Source organism: Procambarus clarkii, chromosome 57 (genome assembly GCF_040958095.1).
Source record: "Procambarus clarkii isolate CNS0578487 chromosome 57, FALCON_Pclarkii_2.0, whole genome shotgun sequence".
Taxonomy (NCBI): domain Eukaryota; kingdom Metazoa; phylum Arthropoda; class Malacostraca; order Decapoda; family Cambaridae; genus Procambarus; species Procambarus clarkii.
This window is the reverse complement of record NC_091206.1, coordinates 7,751,224-7,775,545: the sequence shown is the minus strand read 5'-3', so window position 1 is coordinate 7,775,545 and position 24,322 is coordinate 7,751,224. Positions and strand designations below refer to the sequence as shown.

General features: G+C 46.0%; 1 protein-coding gene across 1 annotated transcript; it reads right to left on the bottom strand.

Moving 5' to 3' along the window:
* Positions 1-913: 913 nt before the first annotated feature.
* LOC123744969 (mucin-2-like) lies at positions 914-3,013 on the bottom strand. Its single transcript, XM_045725192.1, has one exon. The coding sequence runs from the start codon at positions 3,011-3,013 to the stop codon at positions 914-916; it is 2,100 nt and encodes a 699-aa protein (XP_045581148.1).
* Positions 3,014-24,322: the final 21,309 nt, after the last annotated feature.

The following is a 24,322-nucleotide window of genomic DNA, read 5'->3' as shown; positions in this document are numbered from 1 at the left end:
AGCACAATTAGATCCCTCGCATCTGGCCCTTACAACCCCCTTCTGGATCAAAATGATTCGATTAAATTTTGTTTTATTTTGATTTTTCTCTCCATTATCTGTTAAGGAAATGTCAGTATCATTTGTATAAGCATTATAGCATTCCTGCATGTATATATTTACAGTATATGTATATGAGTTAGTTTGGTATGAAGATTTGGAGAGCCAAGAGTAAGACGTAACTAAGGAAAAGGTAATCAATAGAGAGAAATAAACAATTGAGACTCGTCTATTGACTAGCTGCTCCTCACTCGGGGTTACGACCCAGGGTAAGGGAAGGCGTCTTAATTTCTCTGGTCGTAATAATTATATCAGCGAGCCATCTGTCCTGCCAGTGATGACGCTTGCTGTCACCTGACCCTCATGTCATGCCAAGTCATTTCCGTCTGAGTGAATGTTTCCAGACGTTTTTATTACCAGTATTGTTTTTATCCTTATCCCCACCCCCACTCCACCTCCATACCCCTCTCTCTCTTCTATCATCCCCTCTCCCCTCTCCTATCTTCCCCTCCCTACCTCCTCCCCTCTATCCTTTAACGCTAATTTGAATATTGCCCTCTTTGCGTTCTCCTCTTCCTTGGCTGTGGGTTCTCTTGTCTTCTGTCTTGTATTCTCTCTCTTCTTTTGAACTATTTCTATGTACAGGCAAGTAGGGAAATAGGTTAATAGTAGAAAATTATATAAATTGGTAGATAATAAGCTAGCAGGAAGGTTAATGGTGGAGGTAATAAAGTTAATAGAGGGTTTAATAAAAGGTGAATGGGAGTATAATTAGAAAGCAATAGGTGGTTAATATCAAGGCTAATAAAGGAGCCTTGTAATGCTTTAATTGGGAGGATAATAGGAGTTTTAATAGGGGGCGCTAATAAGGGTGCTAATAGGAGGGCAGGCGAGCGATAGGTGTGGAAATGCTTATGATCATAAACTGTCCGCGGAAACTCTTGGCTGTAACGCCAATGGTAGGGGGTAGTGGGCACGGTGACTCTTGTCTGGGCACTGGTAGGGGTAGTGGGCACGGTGGCTCTTGTCTGGGCACTGGTAGAGGGGTAGTGGGCACGGTGGCTCTTGTCTGGGCACTGGTAGAGGTGGTGGGCACGGTGACTCTTGTCTGGGCACTGGTAGAGGTGGTGGGCACGGTGACTCTTGTCTGGGCACTGGTAGGGGTGGTGGGCATGGTGACTCTTGTCTGGGCACTGGTAGGGGTAGTGGGCACGGTGACTCTTGTCTGGGCACTGGTAGAGGTGGTGGGCACGGTGACTCTTGTCTGGGCACTGGTAGGGGTGGTGGGCATGGTGACTCTTGTCTGGGCACTGGTAGGGGTAGTGGGCACGGTGACTCTTGTCTGGGCACTGGTAGGGGTAGTGGGCACGGTGACTCTTGTCTGGGCACTGGTAGAGGTGGTGGGCACGGTGACTCTTGTCTGGGCACTGGTAGGGGTGGTGGGCATGGTGACTCTTGTCTGGGCACTGGTAGGGGTGGTGGGCATGGTGACTCTTGTCTGGGCACTGGTAGGGGTGGTGGGCATGGTGACTCTTGTCTGGGCACTGGTAGGGGTAGTGGGCACGGTGACTCTTGTCTGGGCACTGGTAGAGGGGTAGTGGGCACTGTGACTCTTGTCTGGGCACTGGTAGGGGTAGTGGGCACGGTGACTCTTGTCTGGGCACTGGTAGAGGTGGTGGGCACGGTGACTCTTGTCTGGGCACTGGTAGGGGTGGTGGGCATGGTGACTCTTGTCTGGGCACTGGTAGGGGTGGTGGGCACGGTGACTCTTGTCTGGGCACTGGTAGGGGTGGTGGGCACGGTGACTCTTGTCTGGGCACTGGTAGGGGTGGTGGGCACGGTGACTCTTGTCTGGGCACTGGTAGGGGTGGTGGGCACGGTGACTCTTGTCTGGGCACTGGTAGGGGTGGTGGGCATGGTGACTCTTGTCTGGGCACTGGTAGGGGTAGTGGGCACGGTGACTCTTGTCTGGGCACTGGTAGAGGGGTAGTGGGCACTGTGACTCTTGTCTGGGCACTGGTAGGGGTAGTGGGCACGGTGACTCTTGTCTGGGCACTGGTAGAGGGGTAGTGGGCACTGTGACTCTTGTCTGGGCACTGGTAGGGGTGGTGGGCATGGTGACTCTTGTCTGGGCACTGGTAGGGGTGGTGGGCATGGTGACTCTTGTCTGGGCACTGGTAGGGGTAGTGGGCACTGTGATTCTTGTCTGGGCACTGGTAGAGGTGGTGGGCACGGTGACTCTTGTCTGGGCACTGGTAGGGGTGGTGGGCATGGTGACTCTTGTCTGGGCACTGGTAGGGGTGGTGGGCATGGTGACTCTTGTCTGGGCACTGGTAGGGGTAGTGGGCACGGTGACTCTTGTCTGGGCACTGGTAGGGGTGGTGGGCATGGTGACTCTTGTCTGGGCACTGGTAGGGGTGGTGGGCATGGTGACTCTTGTCTGGGCACTGGTAGAGGTGGTGGGCACGGTGACTCTTGTCTGGGCACTGGTAGGGGTGGTGGGCACTGTGACTCTTGTCTGGGCACTGGTAGGGGTGGTGGGCATGGTGACTCTTGTCTGGGCACTGGTAGGGGTGGTGGGCATGGTGACTCTTGTCTGGGCACTGGTAGGGGTGGTGGGCATGGTGACTCTTGTCTGGGCACTGGTAGGGGTGGTGGGCATGGTGACTCTTGTCTGGGCACTGGTAGGGGTAGTGGGCACTGTGATTCTTGTCTGGGCACTGGTAGAGGTGGTGGGCACAATGACTTTTGTCTGAGCACTGGTAGGGGTAGTGGGCACTGTGACTCTTGTCTGGGCACTGGTAGGGGTAGTGGGCACTGTGACTCTTGTCTGGGCACTGGTAGAGGTGGTGGGCATGGTGACTCTTGTCTGGGCACTGGTAGGGGTAGTGGGCACTGTGACTCTTGTCTGGGCACTGGTAGAGGTGGTGGGCACGGTGACTCTTGTCTGGGCACTGGTCGAGGTGGTGGGCATGGTGACTTGTGTGGGCACTGGTAGAGGTGGTGGGCACGGTGACTCTTGTGTGGGCACTGGTAGAGGTGGTGGGCACGGTGACTCTTGTCTGGGCACTGGTAGAGGTGGTGGGCACGGTGACTCTTGTCTGGGCACTGGTAGGGGTAGTGGGCACTGTGACTCTTGTCTGGGCACTGGTAGGGGTAGTGGGCACTGTGACTCTTGTGTGGGCACTGGTAGAGGTGGTGGGCACGGTGACTCTTGTCTGGGCACTGGTAGGGGTAGTGGGCACAATGACTCTTGTCCTAGTGGTAGCAGTGGTAGGTGTTCATACAATAGTGGTAGATTTCAAAGTTGTTATTGTTAAAAGATTCGCTACCTGGAACAAGAAGTTCCAAGTAGCACGGCCTATGATGAGCCCGTCAGATATCAAAGTATCGTTGTAGCCGACGCTACTGTCATACGCCGGCGAGCGTATAGCCTCCAGGTGAAGGTAATATTTAGGGTCTCGTCTTCCTGGTCCTCTGGGAAAAAACATCCGCCCTGGATGGACGTACATAGAGGAAATATAACCAATATGCCGTCCTGCTAAAAATGATTAGAAATCGCCCGATGTAAACAGTTGGTTTATGTCCATGACGTATCCTTGTTTACGTGGGGGACATTACAGAGGCGTGTGTGAACGGTCTGTTTGATACTAACCCTTCTCTTGTTCGTAGGCCTAAGTAGATTGAAGGCCCCACTATGAAAGGGTGAGGGGGGGTGGGGAGGATGAGGGAGATAATTAAAGAGGGTGAAGCCCATCTTAACAGCAACCCGCCCCACACCCCCCCCCCCCCCCCTTCCCTCCATAAACTATGTCGTGTTTTGCTGCTGCTGCTGCTGCTGCTGCTTCAATTGAAACAGACAAAAGTCACCTGAATACAAAGTTTCTCTAAAGTAGCTTAGTTGTTGTTTTTAGATTCAACTGCTAGAACCAAATTCCCATGTAGCACGGGTTACGGTGAGCCCGTAATAAAGTAGCTCCTTTCTGTATGAATAGCACCACATGAAAAGTAATTAAGTACCTCAGCAATTAACAAAGATCTGTTAAATATAGCGACAACATCAGCTAGGCCTGACCGCTTCCTGTAGTAGGCCGGTAGCCTACCTTAAGATAGGCCGGACCGCCGCCTGTAGTGGGCCGGGAGCCTGCCTTCAGGTAGGCCGGACCGCGGCCTGTGGAGAGCCATTAACCTGGCCCTTCAGGTAGGCCGGGCCGTCGCCAGGAGCGTAGCGGCCACCCTACCCAACCACCTCCACGTGGGTGTGACGAAGAAGTTGGGAATTGATCTAATAAAACCCAGTTAGTGATGGTCTTTCGCCAGCACCCTTAATGACTCGAGTCTCGGCTAGGAATGTCTGCTACCTCCTTCCGATAGATGTATTTAAGATCTGTGTAACACCTAATGTAAGATCTAATGTAAGATCTAGAGTAAGATCTTGTATTGCCTGGATATAAGACGGTGGCACCACCTTAACGTCTAGAGTCATGAATTTGTTTTGTATTTATGCAGTATAGTGCTGAAGGTATTAAGAGGGAAAGCATTTACAAAATCTTACATACATACATAAGGCATTATCATTAGCTTTAATATTAGCATAAGTAGCATTGTCATTTCTGCAGTCACCACCCTACCTACAGTTCTTGCTGTCTCTCTGGATACGTGATTTCTGTGATGCGGACACTGAGGTCCTTGTAATGTGGGTACTAATGTCTTTGTAATGTGGATACTGAGGTCCTAGTACTGTGGGCACTGCGGTGAGCGTAAAAGGCTAAATCTTTTACACTCACTGCCCACATTATATTTAACATTTAAATATAACAAAAGAGACCCATACACACACATAAACAAACAGACACACATATACACACACAAGGGGGGCTCTCGCGACTGAGTGGATAGCCGCGAGGGCCCGGGTTCGATTCCCGGCCGAGGCAGAAACAAATGGGAAGAGTCCTTTCACCCTGATGCCCCTGTTCACCTAGCAGTAAATAGGTACCTGAGCAGTGTCTGAGCGAACACACGCACGCCTATGGTCTAGGCCTCGCGTAAACTGAATCTTAATCCCCTACAAAAAGGTTTGGATTCCTCTCTATAGTCCTCAAACATGCTAATCCGCCTGCGAGTTCCTGTCATATTTTGAATTTAATGAATTTATTTATTCTTAATATCTGTTGACTTTTTTTTAAATCTTTATCATAGAAAACTGGATTTTATTTTTATCATATTCACTGTTACTTAATTTAATTTCGAAACACGTTTACACAGCATTAATGTTTCCAATATTTATTATATCTGGGATTATTGCTGCAATAATATATATATATATATATATATATATATATATATATATATATATATATATATATATATATATATATATATATATATATATATATATATATATATATATATGGAAGAGCATGTTAAGGCCAGGTGTGGAGCGGAGAGACACGCGGGCTGCGACTCGACGGATTAATATAAAATTAGCGATAATCCGGGATCAGTGTTTGTTTTTGTCTTAACGCCCAAGTTGGCACCTTTGTTGTGGCGTCACGTCTTAGTCCGTGGTTCCCAGTTGGTCTTTGTGAGTAATGGGAACTCGTGTACGAATGTGTATACTGTGTGTATGTGGGCAGGGAGTGCATGTACGTGTATCTATTGTATGTAATATACGCGTATGTGTGTGTATACTCAGCTATTTGTGCTTGCAAGCGTTGAGCTCTGGCTCTTCGCCTCTCAACTGTCAATCAACTGGTGTACAGATTCCTGAGCCTACTGGGCTCTATCATATTTACATTTAAAACTGTGTATGGAGTCAGCCTCCACTATATCACTGCCTAATGCATTCCACCTGTTAACTACTCTGACACTGAAAAGTTCTTTCTGGCGTCTCTGTGGCTCATTTGGGTACTCAGTTTCCACCTGTGTCCCCTTGTTCGCCTACCACCCGTGTTAAATCATACATCCTTGTCTACCCTGTAAATTCTCCTGAGAATTTTTTATGTGGTGATCATGTCTCCCCGAGCTCTTCTGTCTTCCAGCGACGTGAGGTGCAGTTCACGCGGCCTGTCCTCATAACTCATGCCTCTTAGTTCTGTGGATAGCCTAGTGGCATACCTCTGAACTTTTTCCAGCTTCGTCTTGTGCTTGACAAGGTACGGGCTCCATGCTGGGACTGCATACTTCAGGATTGGCCTTACATACAAGGTTCTGAAGGATTCCTTGCACTGGTTTCTAAAAGCAGTTCTGATGTTAGCCAGCCTCGCATAGGCCGCTGATGTTATTTTTTGATGTGGGCTTCATGAGACAGGTTTGGCGTGATATCAACTCCTAGCTAAATCTTGCTCTCTATCTGTTTCGTGAAGGACTGAATCTCCCATTCGGTATCCAGTGACTGGCCTTCTAGTGCCTCCTCCTAGTTTCATTACCATACATTTACTTGGGGTTGAACTTTAGGAGAGTTCGCCTGCATGAGAGCAACTCTTCCAACTTTAAAAATTTAACTATTAACCAGTTTGATGGCAAGACGGAGTCGCTACGCACGGGCGGTCATCAAGTGGTTCACGATCTCCTCCAACTCAATCCCTCCCTAATTGTTTCTTTTCTTCATAACAATACAGCTCCCAAAGCCGAAGGTCAAAGGTCATAGCGTGGAGAGCGTAAACAGTGTCTTTATATATATGGTCTCTGGGACACCAGCGATAATGTACTGGCGACGCAGGTCAAGAGGACTCTGAAAGGTATGGGGGGACGAGGTCATGTCAGGTCTACTTTGAGGGTCGTGAGGAAGGGGGTGGGGTTGGGAGGGAGGGGGGGGGGGGTGGGGAGGGGGTGGGGAGGGGTGGGGTGGGAAGGGGGTTGGAGTCTCAAGCCTTGTGGTGCTTTGTGTGGGACTGATTAAACAGCCTGGGATTGTCCAGGGTGGGCTCTTGATACTGGTAATGGCTCAAAAGGGCCACCACTTACGGGCTATTCATGCCCGTGCCACCTTTTGGATGGTTTAATCGTCATCTTGGACACATTCATGGGAGACATCTCCCGTCACGCAGAGTGCACTTGCACCTCCACAGATCTCCAGTATCAGCTCTTGATACTGGTGATGGCTCGAAAGGGCCACCACTTACGAGCTATTCATGCCCGTGCCACCTTTTGGGTGGCTTAATCTTCATCATCATCATCCAGGGTGGGAGGGGGAGTGATTTCGGTGTACAGGTGATGGGCGTTTGATTGATACACCTGTCACTTATTTGACCGTATTATAAAATGGTGCTGCCGTCAGTTTGTGTTGCTTGTTTATTTCTCGCGTCTGTCCGTATATCTGTCTATTTTGTTCGTTTGTGATTCTGGCGGTTTGATGGCCAACATTTCTTCATCCATACATCTGTTCATCCATATATATTTTGGACATGTTTGATCTGCCGTATATGTCGCTGCTGCTGATGTTACTGTGTTGTGACGGAGGAGGGAACGTGGGTCCAGGAGGTGGAATTTAAGGATTATTTTACTCCCCTTTGAAGTTTTTTAGGCACTACGGGCTCACCATAGCCCGTGCTACTTGGAACTTTTTGTTCCAGGTAGCGAATTTTTAACAACAATAACCTTTGAAGTTGTGAATTTAGCCTCTGTGTTAAAGTGTGAAATATGAAGAAAACATTTCACAAGCGAAATCCCCTGTTAACCACCCGTAAAGACAATCTAATTAACCCCCTGAAGACAGTTTAATTAACCCCTACAGACAGTCTAACTAATCGGTTGATGAAAGCGTTTCCTCTCGCTCGCTTGCTTGCTTCCTGCAACTTAATTCACCAAATTATTTTGCTGAATCAGTTTCCGGCAACTAATTTAGCTAATTTCTGACTGCGCCATTTATTGCTCAGAGGTCAAAGTTGAAATGCTAGTTGATGTGAAATACATTTTTATGTGTGTCTGTTTGTTCATCACAACCCATGTAATGAGAGACTCCAGGGAAGGGAACAATCGGGAAAGCGCCAAGCCATTACCACTAAATATAGCACTTGGAAGGGGTCAAGATAAGGATTTGGGATGGGACGGGAGGAAGGAATGGTGCCCAACCACTTGGATGGTCGGGGATTGAACGCCGACCTGCATGAAGCGAGACCGTCGCTCTACCATCCAACCCAAATGGTTGGACTCAGAGACTCCAGGGAGTCCTCGTACCTAAGACCTGAACACCTATAATGTGTAGTAGTTGTGGTACTAGTCATTGGCGACTAGTAATATTCTCTCCTATAAACAAATCCACAAGTGATGAGGGTTCGAACCCACGCACAGGGGATGTTACCGTGCGTTCTCTTCTATACATATTTACCTGACGTGGCAGGTATGGACCAGGGGTAGAGGTCGGAGGGAAAATGAGTGGTTTGTGAGGGGGTAAGGAGGAGGGTTTGTGGGGGGGGGATAAGGAGGAGGGTTTGGGGGGGAGAAAAGGGTTGGGGAAAGGAGGGGGTGAGGTGGTTATGTGAAGAGGGATCTCCAGGGGAAGACCATGAAGAAGATGGGTCTGAATAGTGGTTATGGCTGAGAGCAGGGAGGGAGAAGAGTGTTTCTTTATTCTTTATTTACACAGGAGGGTACAGGAGGGCACAGGAGGGCACAGGAGGGTACAGGAGGGCACAGAAGGGCACAGGAGGGTACAGGAGGGCACAGGAGGGTACAGAAGGGCACAGGAGGGTACAGGAGGGCACAGGAGGGTAAAGGAGGGTACAGGAGCGCACAGGAGGGTACAGGAGGGCACAGGAGGGTACAGGAGGGCACAGGAGGGTAAAGGAGGGTACAGGAGCGCACAGGAGGGTACAGGAGGGTACAGGAGGGCACAGGAGAGCACAGGAGGGTACAGGAACAGACAACTTTCGACTTCTGTTAGTTGAGTGAAAGTTTTCACTCTTCCTTATGTTCATGGTAAGCCTACCCGTCTTCCATGGAAAACGACCCCGCCAATCAAGAACCAGGTACCCAATTACTGCTGGGTGATCAGAGGCGAAAGTTCACGACTGGTCAGTCCTTCAGTCTGTCCTCCCCGGCCAGGAATCGAACCCAGACCAAATCGTTAGCGACGTGCGGGGCGAGTGTTTCCACTGCGCCAGCAGGGACTGTGATGGGTGTGGAGTGAACAGAGAGCAGAAGGGAAAGGGTTTTGATGGAATGGGTGGACAGACAACTAAAGGGAAGGGTTCTACCTGGGGATGGGGGTGGGAGGGGGAGTGAGAGAGGGAAGGGCTTTGCCTGGTTATGAGGGAGGGGGGTGGACAGAGGGAAAGAAGAAGGGGAGGGGGATAGAAGTGGGATCTAACTAGTGGTGGTGTGTATGGATAGAGATGGAGGTGGAGAATTCTTGTTAGTCACAGTTCAAGAAGCCAAAATGGCTCTGCTGTGGTAATATGGAAGGAAGTACAAGGTTGTGGGATGAGACGGGAGACGGTTAAGAAGTGGGAGAGACAGGGAAGGACAGGTGGGAGAGAGGGGGAGGGTGAGGAGGAGGGCCTCTGTCCTTATGGTGCAGTAATGGTGAGAGGTAAGGGGGCAGGGGGTGTACGTACATAGGGGGAGAGGGGTGTGGGAAAGGGGAGGGGAGGAGAAGTAGGCTTGGGGAGTTAATTTCTACCTGTCTGGTATAATTTGTCTGTACCTATTTGTTGAGCTGCATGGTTTGGTGTCTGGAGGTGCAAGACATTGCCAGGGCCGCAATTAGCTGCATCTCAAGGTTGTTAGTGAGGTAGTTTGCTGGTGGGGGTGATGGGGGAATGCGGGATAGGTGGGGGGAATGGGTGTGAGGAATAGAGGGAAAGAGGATGGTGGAGGGTAAGAGGTAAAGGAAAACGGAGAGAGATAGGAGGAAAGGTGATAGATAAGAGAAAAGGTTGTGAGAATGAAGGTGATGGGGAGGGGCTGAAAGAGGTGAACTAGAGAACAAAAATAACAAGGTTTTGAGAGACGTTGAGAGATAAAGAGAACACAAACGAACGAATAAACAGGAAAAGGCAGAAAAAAACGATGATAAAACAGCGAAAAACGAAGGAAATATGAAGCTAAATACCAAGGTGGAAGAAAATATAAGACCGAGATTGAGGTAGAATTTGTGGCTGAGAAGAAACCGGGGAAGGAGACTCTGGGGAGAGGAGAGAGAGATAGAGGGGAGAAGAGACGTGAGGAGAGACTAGGGAGAGACGAAACTGGGGGAGAGGAAAGATTGCGGAGAGGAGAAATAGAGGGGGAGGAGATATTCTGGACGAGGAAACACTGGGAGGGAAGAGAGAGTGAAGAGGAAAAAAGATTGTTGCAGAGAAAGAGTAGAGTGAGAACCAAGTGGACAGAATACGTTTGGCCATAGTGCGCATACGAGGCAAAAGTGACGTTATTTTTAAGAGGACGGGTTGATATATGGTGGAGCGGACAGGTTAATAGGTGGGTGAGTTGATAGGTTGTAAGTTGATAGATGGATGAGTATGTGGGTGGGTTGGTCATTGGGTTAGTTCGTAGATGGATGAGTATGTGGGTGATTGGGTGAGTAGGTAGGTAGTCTTTTCTAAGAATCAAACAACATCTTTTAAACTCTGTAATATAATATTTTGGGCATTTAAGTCCTGGATGAAGAGTCTGAAGTGCCCGAGGATATCTTTAAAGCAGGACTGTGGGCACCCCAGACGCGCGCGCCATGGCTGTGGACTCCAGGTTGTGTAACTTTTAAGCACATGGTGGTTCAGGGGTACGGCGTGCGTCTTGGGTGACCAGAACGCTGGTTCGATCCAAAGATTTGTTCATAAATAGATCACGTTATTGGGATTTCCTTGTGTGAGTGTTTGTCTACTTTCTTGGGTGTGTTCTTTGGCGTTCTCGTTCCACCGAGAAGCAAGCAAGAGTTCAGAACATTCCTTCATTTTGGGACTGTGTTTTACTGCTGCTTTGATCAGTGACTCGATGAAGTTATTGATGAAATCTGAAGGTCTGTCTTTAATATGACTGTTTCGGATATTATGGGTTTCCATTTGGCTTTGAATTACTCATCTAGTTGTGCTTCCGGGAGTTGAGCTTCGGCTCTATGGTCCCGCCTCTCAACTTTCAATCAACTGGGGATTGTGTTCTATCGAGGAGGCGAGACACCAGGAGGCTTTTAAGACATTAGGAGTATTCCCACTAGCGAAAATTTCCAGTTGATTCTTCATCAATCTTTCACGAAATTCAAGGTCATGAAGCTAAGGAACATAATGAGAGGCCAATGGTGTATTTCGTTCCCACTGGTATGTTAAATCGCGTCTCTTCTATAATATTATTAATAAAGCATTGTGTGAGATCAGTTCTCAAGCCCGCGCCCACAGGGGTCATTTGAGGCCCCGCTGTAAACGGAATTTACGTTTCGTCTATTAAAATCGCTACACAGTAAAAGAGTGTAGCAATTGCTTCAGGAGAGATGAAATCTGCATCACTGTGTACATCACTCTCAGGTGCCATGCAAATAGAGTCCACAGGTAATCTGCTGTAATCAATTGCAACCTTTGCTGCCACCGCTTGCATTCAGGTGCCCTGTTTTATTTCTTTCTGCCGGGATACTGTGGTTGACCAGTGCTGGAGCCTTATGAATAGTGTTGTGGGGAACATGTTTTCCAAAGCACTGGCAAGGTTTAATTTGGAGATTAGTTTTGAGTGTTACTTTTGTCTCCGATGCTAAAAATGTGTTTTGATGCTAGAATCTTACGTTGCAGATTTTAGAAGTGAGTACGAAACCCTTTTTAACGCCTTTCCTCATAGTCCCTCCTTATCTCTTCAGTTTCTCAGTTAATTGAATTAAATTGTGCTATGGGATCTGAACTTAAAATCAGTTGTGTATTCTCACTGAAGCTTGTTTCATATAACAAATGAAGACATCTATGTGCAAGTGGAACTACGTTTTTTTTCTGTTACTGCAAAATTCCCTTTAAGACGATCAAACTCAAGACGACTTAAACTGGAGGGCAATTTGCTCCGCAACTGATCAGGATCGTAGAGCTTACCTCTAAAAGAATTTCCTGTGATACAGAACCAGTAGCCCAGGTAGCCAACCACCCGAACACTAGTGGGGAAAAACGACAATTTGAGTGAACGTTGAGATTCAACATCGCCTCCCTGCACCCCACTCACCAACATGCTTCACAAGGGAAGCACATTGCAAACCCAGGTTACGGGCTCACCATAGCCCGTGCTACATGGACACTTCGTTCTGAGTAGCTAAATCTAAAACAACAACAACAACAGCAAACCCAGGAGCAAGAGGGAGGTATACAAATTAACCACTGGTGAGTCTTTGTTACCGCTGTAACTCATAGGAATATCGACCTTCCAGTGCCCGCTTGACCTGAGTTAGAGTTAGGTACTTCTGAGATCTTTCCAGATAGTCAGCATCCATACATAGTCTGGTTGGTAAGACGGCAGACTCGTACTTTTCAGGACCGAGTTCAATTCCCTGTTGATCCTAGTGAATAAAATATTACCCGCCTCTATCTCCCTCTACCTTCCATCTACTTCACCACCATCTCTTCACGGTAACCATATTTACTACACACTGTCTTCATCAGTAAATAAAGCATATAAGACATACTAACATTTAATCACTATGTAGAAAATAATGTATTGGATGAATCTTAGTGAGAATGGTATCTGGCATTTAACAACATTGGAAATCGAAAATTTATGTGTTCCATTCTATGCAAATGAGGTAGTATAGGGGTTCTATCCCTAACCTGCTTGTAGACGAGGAGTTACAATAACGTGGCTGAAATATGTTAACCAAACCACACACTAGAAAGTGAAGGGACGGCGACGTTTCGGTCCGTCGTGGACCATTCTCAAGTCGAAACGTCGTCGTCCCTTCAGTTTCTAGTGTGGTTTGGTCAACATAACCCGCTTGTAACCGTTCTCGAACAGCCACCAATCAGCCTACAGTACTTGGTAAGGTCAGCCCCATGTATCTAGCCTCCAACCTCGTATAAACAATCAAGCAGGCCTTCTCTTCTATACTTATTTTCTACAATTTACACAAATGCAGTTCCCACACACTATCCGGAAACGGAATAATATGATATTCAAGCAGCAGATTCATGTTATTGTCGCTATGCTTCGGTCACGTGTTAATTACCAAACTATCGGTGATATAGGAATCACCTCGATATATCATATCGGACCTCCGTATAACAGCATCTGCTGTATAGCGATCCTGGGTAATAAAAAAAAGATTAATGCTGTGATAAGTTAGTAGGTCCAGATTTTGTTTAATTAACCAATATCACGTCCCATTTATTCAGACTGTACACTGGCGGACACGTGTGTGTTGGGAGTGCAATAGAACCTTCTTTCAGTGTTCAGTGTTGCAAGGATGTAAGTCAGGGGGATATGCCCCCACGCTAGGTATAAATAGTCAATGTTGCAGAAGTTGTGACGCAAAACGATGAGTGACAACACTAAATCATTGTATTAATAAATATTGTTGCAAGACATATATGCATGATTAATATTGTTGCAAGAGAACGCTGATTTCTAGTACAAATGTTGCAAAGAGGTTGTTGAGGCGTTTGATTCGAAGGTTGTTAAAGATGCCACAGGTGCCACAGGTGTTGTTGGAAGGTTGTTGAAGGTGGCCACATGTGCCACAGGTGTTGTTGGAAGGTTGTTAAAGATGGCCACATGTGCCACAGGTGTTGGAAGGTTGTTAAAGGTGGCCACATGTGCCACAGGTGTTGGAAGATTGTTAAAGGTGGCCACATGTGCCACAGGTATCACAGGTGACGTTAATTACTCGGGTCGAGTCTTGGATTTGAATTGCAATAAAATGCTTTCAGGCCAGCGGTTCAGGGATTAGTACTTTAGTTAATCAACATAGAAGTTTCTTAATTTGTAAATAATTTTAGGTGCTCCACACACTATGAGACCCGCCATGGGTGCGGTATTCAAGGTGCTGACCTCAATACTTCTTTTCCTTTCATGTTTCGTTTGATACACGACAACGAAAGAATTATTTTTTTAATTGATGGCAGTAATTACACGCATACACACACACACACACACACACACACACACACACACAGGTGGAATTTATTAGACATAGTTATTTATTAGGTTAGTTAACAGGTGGAATACATTAGGCAGAGATGTGGTGGAGGCTGACTCCATACACAGTTTTAAATGTAGATGTGATAGAGCCCAGTAGGCTCAGGAATCTGTACACTAGTTGATTGACAGTTGAGAGGCGGGACCAAAGAGCCGAAGCTCAACCCCCGGAAGCACAACTAAATGAATACAGTAAAAGTAAACAGTGAAGAATGACTACCTTCAACACTATCAATCCATCTAGTCCATCGTTCCGTAAACTGAATATAGTAGTTTTATTACATTTTGTTTTGTTTATACCAGATTCTATGAGATTCGAGACCAACGTTCTTTCCCCTCCCGTGTCTAGGCGGGTAATGAGGCTCTTCCCACGTGGGCGTTGGTTTTAGCAGCTGCTTCAGAGCGTTCCTTTAGGTGTTGTCGCCTTTGAGTAATCGGACACAGTGATCAGCCATTAATTAGATTTAATAGCACGACATTGTTTATTTTCCTCTTGACTTTAATTTACACACATACAGCCATCTGATAGGCGGAATTTTATGAACGAACTTGTTGATCATTAATGGTAATTCTCTCTCTCTCTCTCTCTCTCTCTCTCTCTCTCACTCTCTCTCTCTCTCTCTCTCTCTCTCTCTCTCTCTCTCTCTCTCTCTCTCTCTCTCTCTCTCTCTCTCTCTCTCTCTCTCTCTCTCTCTCTCTCTCTCTCTCTCTCTCTCTCTCTCTCTCTCTCTCTCTCTCTCTCTCTCTCTCTCTCTCTCTCTCTCTCTCTCTCTCTCTCTCTCTCTCTCTCTCTCTCTCTCTCTCTCTCTCTCTCTCTCTCTCTCTCTCTCTCTCTCTCTCTCTCTCTCTCTCTCTCTCTCTCTCTCTCTCTCTCTCTCTCTCTCTCTCTCTCTCTCTCTCTCTCTCTCTCTCTCTCTCTCTCTCTCTCTCTCTCTCTCTCTCTCTCTCTCTCTCTCTCTCTCTCTCTCTCTCTCTCTCTCTCTCTCTCTCTCTCTCTCTCTCTCTCTCTCTCTCTCTCTCTCTCTCTCTCTCTCTCTCTCTCTCTCTCTCTCTCTCTCTCTCTCTCTCTCTCTCTCTCTCTCTCTCTCTCTCTCTCTCTCTCTTTCTCTCTCTCTCTCTCTCTCTCTCTCTCTCTCTCTCTCTCTCTCTCTCTCTCTCTCACTCTCTCTCTCTCTCTCTCTCTCTCTCTCTCTCTCTCTCTCTCTTTCTCTCTCTCTCTCTCTCTCTCTCTCTCTCTCTCTCTCTCTCTCTCTCTCTCTCTCTCTCTCTCTCTTCTCTCTCTCTCTCTCTCTCTCTCTCTCTCTCTCTCTCTCTCTCTCTCTCTCTCTCTCTCTCTCTCTCTCTCTCTCTCTCTCTCTCTCTCTCTCTCTCTCTCTCTCTCTCTCTCTCTCTCTCTCTGTCTCTCTCTCTCTCTCTCTCTCTCTCTCTCTCTCTCTCTCTCTCTCTCTCTCTCTCTCTCTCTCTCTCTCTCTCTTAAAGCGTTTATTTTAGGATAACAAGTAATGAATTATAGTAATGATGATTTATAGTGTTTATAACAACAATAACGCGCATGCGGTGCAGGGACACGCATGCGCAGAGCCCAACTGCTGTGATGATTTAATCGAAGTTTTAGCTTCGTTAAGTTCACAGTTGTGTACTCATGATGAATGTGTGTTACGTTTTGGCAGATAATGCCAATGACTGCTGTAAAGGTTCCCAAAAGTCTATAACAAAATTGTTTAAATGTGAGATGTTCATGTGTTTGGTTTATATAGATCAGGGAGGTAAGCCATATACCTTAGTAGTATGGGAACCAAATCATGATAGTATGGTTCTCAGTGCAGGCGATGAGTCACAATAACGTGGTTGAAGTATGTTGACCAGTCCACACACTAGAAAATGAAGGGACGACGACGTTTCGGTCCGTCCTGGACCATTCCCAAGTCGATTGTGATTGTCAAGTCGACAATCGACTTGAGAATGGTTCAGGACGGACCGAAACGCCGTCGTCCCTTCATTTTCTAGTGTGTGGATTGGTCAACATGGTTCTCAATCTCTGAACAATTACAAGAAAAATTATGTAATTAGATATGAATTTTGATTGCAAGCTACAGCAAGTGAAACTTGCTGTAGCTTGCTGCAGTATTTGTGATTTGCTTTTTTATATAAATAATGCTAAAATTATTTTCTTTCATGTGTTCTATTCCTGGCTATCCAAATGTAAAGTAAAAACAAGCTATTGGCATCTTTTCAAGTTACCACTTGAAAAAGTGCCTTTTCAAGTTACCTGGTGCCTTATAGTACTAGTGGTGAGGGTGAATTCAACAGTCTGGCGAAGGGAGGAGTATGGGAATGTATCCCCCTTCGCCAGACTGGGGGTAATCTATGGGGGTCTGTAATACTAAAAAAGGTTAAGAAACCCTGATATTGATCATCCATGGGGTGGTCCAAAGTAGTCGTAAGGAAAGTAAACGAGAATACTTTGCCATATGTACTTAAAATTCCGAGTTGTACTGAATAATGATGAAAAATATTCAAATATACAGTTAAAGTGTTGAGTGGTACACCTTTCTCTGATGCATAGAACACCTTATATGTTGCTTGGAACACCTTATATGTTCCATGGATCACCTCTTTGTGCATGTTTACATTATTAACTGCATGCTTAGCATTTTCGGAGCATTTTTTGTACTGAAGACTCCTGTCAGAGTTTGGAAACCTAGTACTAACATTCCCCAATCTGTGATTGGTGTTTAATCTCGATGACTCACGGTTAACTGGACCTTAAACTCTGTAATTAACAGGACCTTCAACACCCCTTACGTGCAAACTACCCGATCTCAGTCTTCCTTGATCTTTATAGTAATAACAATGTGTTAAATAATTTACCGGAGTTTCTACCCTCTGCTTGGAGACATTTCCCTCCCTGGTTGTAGTAACTGGAGTCTTTCCTTGCACCACGATGCCCCTGGTTGCAATGACCATATCTCCATCCCTGTATGGTGGTCCCCTGGTTGCAGTACCGGAGTCTTCACCCTTCCTTGGCGACTCTGATCAGCAGTCTTGCAAGATCCTACTGTCTCTTAGAGGAGACTAACCGAACGCGCTTCGTTTAGCATCCTGTTTACCACCGATGATGAGCGACCAGAAGGAACAGGATGCAGTTGAAGAGAAGGAATTAGACGGGGGAAGGAATTAGACGGTAGAAGATATTAATGTGGGCAAAAAGATTGAGAGAGAAAGACGAGGAGGAAGATGACACGGACAGCCAGATAAATGAGGATGAGAGTCGAGTAAGAGGTGATAATGTTGAAATACAAGAAACGGGATAAACAGAAGTAGGAAGAAGAGAAAGAGGTGGGGGAGGAGGATGGCGTAGTTAACATGCAGGGTGTGATCGAGGCCCGCGGGGCCCCCCAGATGTTGACTCTGATACTAAGAGATGAATGCCCTATGCAAAGTGATTCCAGCCACCGGCCCCCAGCCCCGGTCTCCATAAACTCTGGGGGCTTCAGCGGGGCGCTCATTGGGAGGGTAGGCGACTGGGATTAGGGAAGGCTGAGCCACGGATTAGGGAAATTGAGGTGGAGGTATGTAGGATTAGGAAAATGAAGGGTTTGGGTAGGTGAAGATGATGCATAGTTTAAAAGGAAAGAGGAGTTCAAGGATATGGACGAGGCTAACCATAGCCTGTGCTACTTGCCCCGCTCCTGTGCCAGGTAAGTTCACTACGGGCTCACCATAGCCCGTGATACTTGAGACTTATGTTCCGAGTAGCTGAATCTAAAACAACAACAACATCAAGCATATGAGGAATAATTTACGTGCTCTATAGAACGATATACATATATACTAGAGCAAATTGGAAGATTCCCCAAAGGTTAAAGAGCTTTGTTAGGGAGGAAAGAGAGCATGGGCGATGTTTCATGCGAGATCTGAAGGTCAGCATAATATACATTAATATCAACTCGGTCTCTAACAAAGACCGAGTAAGAGGAAAACGTAAAAATGTCCCTCATTACTCTGAATATTTTCACGACAAGCCGGAGAAGTCACATTTACACACCGGCAAGCAACTTTAAGTGAAGTGGAAACAAGAATATTAACATTTTCAGTCTTGAGTTTCAGCACGAGTCATTCTAATAATATGCGGGCAGTAGGAATTGTAGAGAAGTCAAAAGCTATAATTCTCTGTGTATTATCAGAGAGAATATACCTGAAAAACTGCTTAATTGAGCTAACATCGTAGATACACTGAAGTCGCTGCTTGGGGCGGACTTAAGCCCTTTCTTAAGGCAACTTAGAACTACTCAGACTGATCTGAATAGAACAAATCTAGTTTAACTTTAACCTTAACTTGAGTTATCTTTTTAGTTTAATTTGTGGTGTTCCTGTATGTTTACATAATAGTATACTATAGTATACATCCCGGCATGACGCATACTATAGCGGAAATATCCCGGTAGACCAGCTCCGGCATCAGATCTCTCACTCTGCTGGTACTTCACCTTCGCTAGCAGGTCAGGTAGGTTTTATGACCTTGAACTCAAAGTCCAACAAATCTCTTAAACAGAATCAAGAAGTGACCAACTGTGTCTTTCTTTGTACCAACTGAGACTTTCTTTGTCCCAAATAAAGCTTTGTCTCAACTGAGGCTTTACTCGTCCCAACCTTAGGACGAGTAAATCCTCTTGGTTGACCAAGTCTGAACACTAAGCACCAGAATGCTATAACGTAGGCAGTGACGGACAGAATAACACTCACAAAATATAATTCATGTTGTCGGGGACAAGAAGCCTGTACCTAGGCTTGTATCGATCTCCCACTAGGTGAGTACAGGACGAGGTTTAACTCCTGGACCCTTGCCTTTCAATGACCTATTGCTATGGCTCCCATATATCTTGCTCTTTTCGCTCTTACTTTTAAATTTATGAATAGAGTTATTATTATTAACATCTTTATTGACAAAATTAATTACAATTTTGCCTAATTTGAGGATTTCGATTAAGTCTTATTAAAGTGAGGATAATGCTGGTATTCATAGTGCTGTTCTTGTTCTTGCTAATTATTTCCATTTTATTCTCCTTGTCATTGCTTCTGAGAATCTTATGCGTCGTGGTCATGTCACTTCTGTTTAGCATGGATTTTATTATTTTATTCTTGTTGCAAGTCATGGATCTGTCTCTAGTTTTAATTTGTGTTTTTTTTAATGAGGATTAAACACGGAAGTGAATATATCAATATATCCCCCGTCTTTAATATCATCTACTGTGTGTGTGTATGTGTATGTGTATGTGTATGTGTGTGTGTGTGTGTGTGTGTGTGTGTGTGTGTGTGTGTGTGTGTGTATAATGAGAATAGTGGGCGAGTGTTGGAGTAAGTACTTATATAATGTTTCGGGAGAGAGTCGAGCAATGTTTTACTAACGATAATATCACAGTTACTGACATGTCTTTCAGGCCATCAGCTTAAGTTGCAGCGATAGCTTCACAAGTGTAAACAGAGAGTGTGTTACTTTCTGCGTGTGTGTGTGTGTGTGTGTGTGTGTGTGTGTGTGTGTGTGTGTGTGTGTGTGTGTGTGTGTGTGTGTGTGTGTGTGTATTCACCTAATTGTGCTTGAGGGGGTTGAGCTCTGGCTCTTTGATCCCGCCTTCCAACCGTCAATCAACAGGTGTACAGGTTCCTGAGGATGTACTCACCTAGTTGTACTCACCTAGTTGTGTTTGCGGGGGTTGAGCTCTGGCTCTTTGGTCCCGCCTCTCAACCGTCAATCAACAGGTGTACAGATTCCTGAGCCTATCGGGCTCTGTCATATCTACACTTGAAACTGTGTATGGAGTGAGCCTCCACCACATCACCCCCTAATGCATTCCATTTGTCAACCACTCTGACACTAAAAAAGTTCTTTCTAATATCTCTGTAGTTCTTTCTAATATCTCTGTATGTATGTGTGTGTGTGTGTGTTGACAAGCTAGGGTGCCCATCAAATATAGGAAATTAAACAGGTTATAAAAAAAAACATCAAGAGACAATCAGTATAACCCCCACAATTCTGTTCTCCTCAGCGAGGCACTATACAACCCCTTTCCATCAACACGATAAAAACATTCTGCGTCAGGTTGTGAGGTTGTAGACTGGGGACTGAGGGTAGACACTGAGGAAATGTGGCTGTAAAGTGGCACCTTTGCTTGTGGGATGGAGGCTGGTAGCTAAGGTGAGCAGACAGGTCACGAGGAGGCTGGAGCATCGGTAGTCTTAGCGACACAGTGAAAAGTTGTGCTGGGAAGGGATAATTGTGGTGGAGGTGCATGGGAGGGGGGAGGGGTATATTGGGGCGGTTAGTGTCTTGTAGACTGGGCGGGGGTTGAGGATCTGTTGAAGTGGGGAAGGTGGGGAAGAGAGGAGGAACAGGGATAACAGTGTGGTAAAGAAAAAGAACATTTATTGAGGGGTCGGAAAGATGAGATAGGGTTCAGAGAGGTTGTGGTATGACTTGGGGAGGGTCTAAGATAGGACTTAGGAGAGCTGGTTGATCTTAGGTTGATCTTAGGCTAGTTGATCAGTCCAGGAACCAGGAGGCCTGGTCGACGACCGGGCCGCGGGGACGCTAAGCCCCGGAAGCACCTCAAGGTAACCTCAAGGTAAGGTAGCCATGGAAGAAGTCCAGCGGCCCTGGTTACTGGGGATGGTTTAGCGGAAAGGATTAAATACAGGGGTAGTTCCGGATGAGTGTAGGAGGGGCGTGTTTTGGGTTTGGGTTGGGGAGAGGAGGGGAAGGGCTTTGTGAGGTTCGAAGGGTGGGGGGGAGGGGGTGGTAGACAGACGGGTGATAAATGAACCATCTTCACAAGGGTCTGAAACAATAGAAATGACTCATTAGGTTGTTAGTGGCGGCTGAGGGCTGTCCCCATGCCGATGTCAAGCGATTATTTATTTGTTAATTGTTTTTCGTAAATTTATGCAAATATAATGTGCCACCTGCCTATTTTTAAGGGGAATGAGGAAGTAAAGTTTTGCAACAGTAGAAGTAGTACTAGTAAGTAGTAGTTAGACAAACAGGCAATGGTAGAAGGTTGAAAACAAATAATAAGCTAAAGTAAAAAGTAAGAGATAGCAGGAGAGGCGATAAATGCCGATAGAAGTATAAACAAATATAATGGAAGATAGCAGAGGTAAACGGTGAGTGAAGTTCTTTCATAACACTATATATAAACATATAAACATTTCATATAAACATATAAACTTTCATATTCAACTTGCATATAAACTTTCATATAAACATTTTCGTCTGTCCTACATATACAGGGTTAGAGATCTAGAGCGGAGCCACTCAGTGCACTCGGTTCACAGCTGACAGGTACCAGGGGCCATATTCACGAAGCAATGACGCAAGCACTTACGAACCTGTCCATCTTTTCTCAATCTTTGGCGGCATTTTTTGCAATTATTAGACAGTTATTGAGCTCCGACGCACCAGAAGGCTGTTCATAGCGATAATAACAGTTGATTGGGAAGTTTTCATGCTTGTAAACTGTTTAATAAATGTAATCAAAGCCGTCAAAGATTCAGGAAAGATGTACACGTTCGTAAGTACTTGCGTAACTGTTTCGTGAATCTGAACCCAGGTTAGGATTCCGGGGCAGGACAGAGACGTTTGACCACGTTTCCTTTCACATGAGGCCTCTGCTCATCTGGCAGTAAATACGTAACCCAGGAACTAAGCAACTGTTGTGGCGTGCATCCTGGAAAAACCACACAGTGCAGTGGGTTATTGGGCACTCCATCTAGCTCATAGGCCTAGTTTAGTGGACATTCTCGACAATAACAATAAATAAGTTATTCCTGCATTTTGATTCATTGATCCTGCATCTTGATCTTGAAAGGAGAACCATACACCACTCGTCTTCTCCTTAAGAAGTTTATCTCTAACATGCTATTATTTTTTTAACGAAGACATATGGGGAGTAGACCGATCAGGTCTACAGTGACAGGTGTGTAATGGTGGCTAATCTCCTTGACTCATAGGATCTGTTCAGGTGTACGTCGTGTCTTTAAGGAAAGCCAAACGTACACAGTTATTCTTTGATGCTACTTGATGTCGTCCATCAGTTCTGCTGTCATCTGGCTGCTGATCCAACCTTTGTTTCATTTATAGATTTATTTTTACCCTCTGGTTAACGGTTAGTCTTGAAGTCTAGTTAGTCTTGAACTCTAGTTAGTCTAGTTAGTCTTGAACTCTAGTTAGTCTAGTTAGTCTTGAACTCTAGTTAGTCTAGTTAGTCTTGAACTCTAGACTACCATTAAATACTCGCTTCGTGTCCAAGAGAATCTGTCCATTCGTTTAAGATCCGCCATCTCGTCCTAATCAAGCGTTTCTTGTTTTAATACAAGCAGTTGCTTGCGTCCACTTCAACCGTCTCCCTTCATGCAGGTCGGCGTTCAATCCCTTATCGTCCAAGTGGTTGGGCACCATTCCCTCCTCCCCCGTCCCATCCCAAATCCTTAAGATTGATTGATTGATGAAGATTAAGCCACCCAAAAGGTGGCACAGGCATGAATAGCCCGTAAGTGGTGGCCCTTTTGAGCCATTACCAGTATCAAGAGCCGATACTGGAGATCTGTGGAGGTGCGACTGCACCCTGCGTGACGGGAGATGTCTCCCGGACCAAATCCTTATCCTGACCAAGTGCTATATAGTCGTAATGGCTTGGCGTTTTCCCCCCTGATAATTCCCACTTCCGGCATGCAGCTGGCAATTGTCAGTACAGCTTGGCGCAACTTGTCGCCAGCGGGCCGACGTGGGAATACTAGCATCCCTAACACCATCATCGCAGTACGGGCTATCGAAGACCTATCTGCAAGCTAATGCGATATTGAAGATTAGCCGGCTATGATGTGCTTTCAAATGTTTCCCCTTGATGGAGATGTTGGGGAGTGCAGGGAGGCGAATTTGACAGCGCGATATATCAATGGGTTGTGATTGCGTATCAAGTGTGGGTGGTAATAGACTGTAAATTTAAAGAGTGATGGAGTTAATGGGTGAGTTGAAAGATATATGAGGAGGGGCAATAGGGGGGGTCCATGGACAAGGTAGATATATCACTTGATACTAAGCAATTAACTTCCCGTCTAGTGGAATGAAAGACGGATCCAGAAGCGTGTGTAGTTAAGTCATTACGAACAATAACGAGCAAGAACGTCTGTTTCACGGCATACTGATTATATTTCTTGACGTGACTACAGGCTTGCTGTTGTTGTTTAAGATTAAGTTACTCGGAACGTAAAGTTCTAAGTAGCACGGGCTATGGTGAGCCCGCAAAGTGACTACAGCCTTGCTGAGCAGTTCCTAGATATCAATTGATGAAGATTAAGCCCCCCAAGAAGTGGCACGGGCATGAATAGCCCGTAATCCTAGATATCAGTTTCACTAGTAACACGTTATAAGCTTCTATTTCAATGATAGAGGTATTGTAGCAGTACACTGGGATCGAACCCATATCCCGGAACTTCTCAGGCAAAATCACTACCGACTGGACCAGGATGGGTACAAAGTATACCTCATCTAGATACCGGTTTGATCCCATTATACGATTTCAATATTATATATTCCAAGGTTTCTAGTGATGTATTATGCGATACAACTTTCATCATTAAAATATAAATATTCTTGAGTTAGATACGCGAGAAAGTAAAATTTCTTGAGCTGAACTTCATAAGAACATAACAGTAAAGGATACTGTAGAATGCCCATTGACCAATGCAAGATCTATTGACCCATGCAAGGTCAATTGACCCATGCAAGGTCAATTGACCCATGCAAGGTGTATTGACTCTTGCAAGGCGTGCCAAAAATGTGTCTTGCAACCATGCTGATGCAGCAACCTGGTGTCTTATGAAACAAGGACGTCGTCCGCCGCATTTACTGTTGTCACAATGCTGCTTCCTTCCTTCTCGACCCCGGTCCCCAACACACCGTCCACCAGGCCGGCCTCAACATACCGTCCACCCGGCCGGCCTCAACATGCCGTCCACCAGGCCGGCCTCAACATAGCGTCCACCACGGCCGGCCTCAACATAGCGTCCACCACGGCCGGCCTCAACATAGCGTCCACCACGGCCGGCCTCAACACTCCTTCATCAAGAATCCATCCTTTTCGCCTTCGCCTATCCCACAGCTCGCTACTCCGCCCACCTTCCCCTTCCTCTT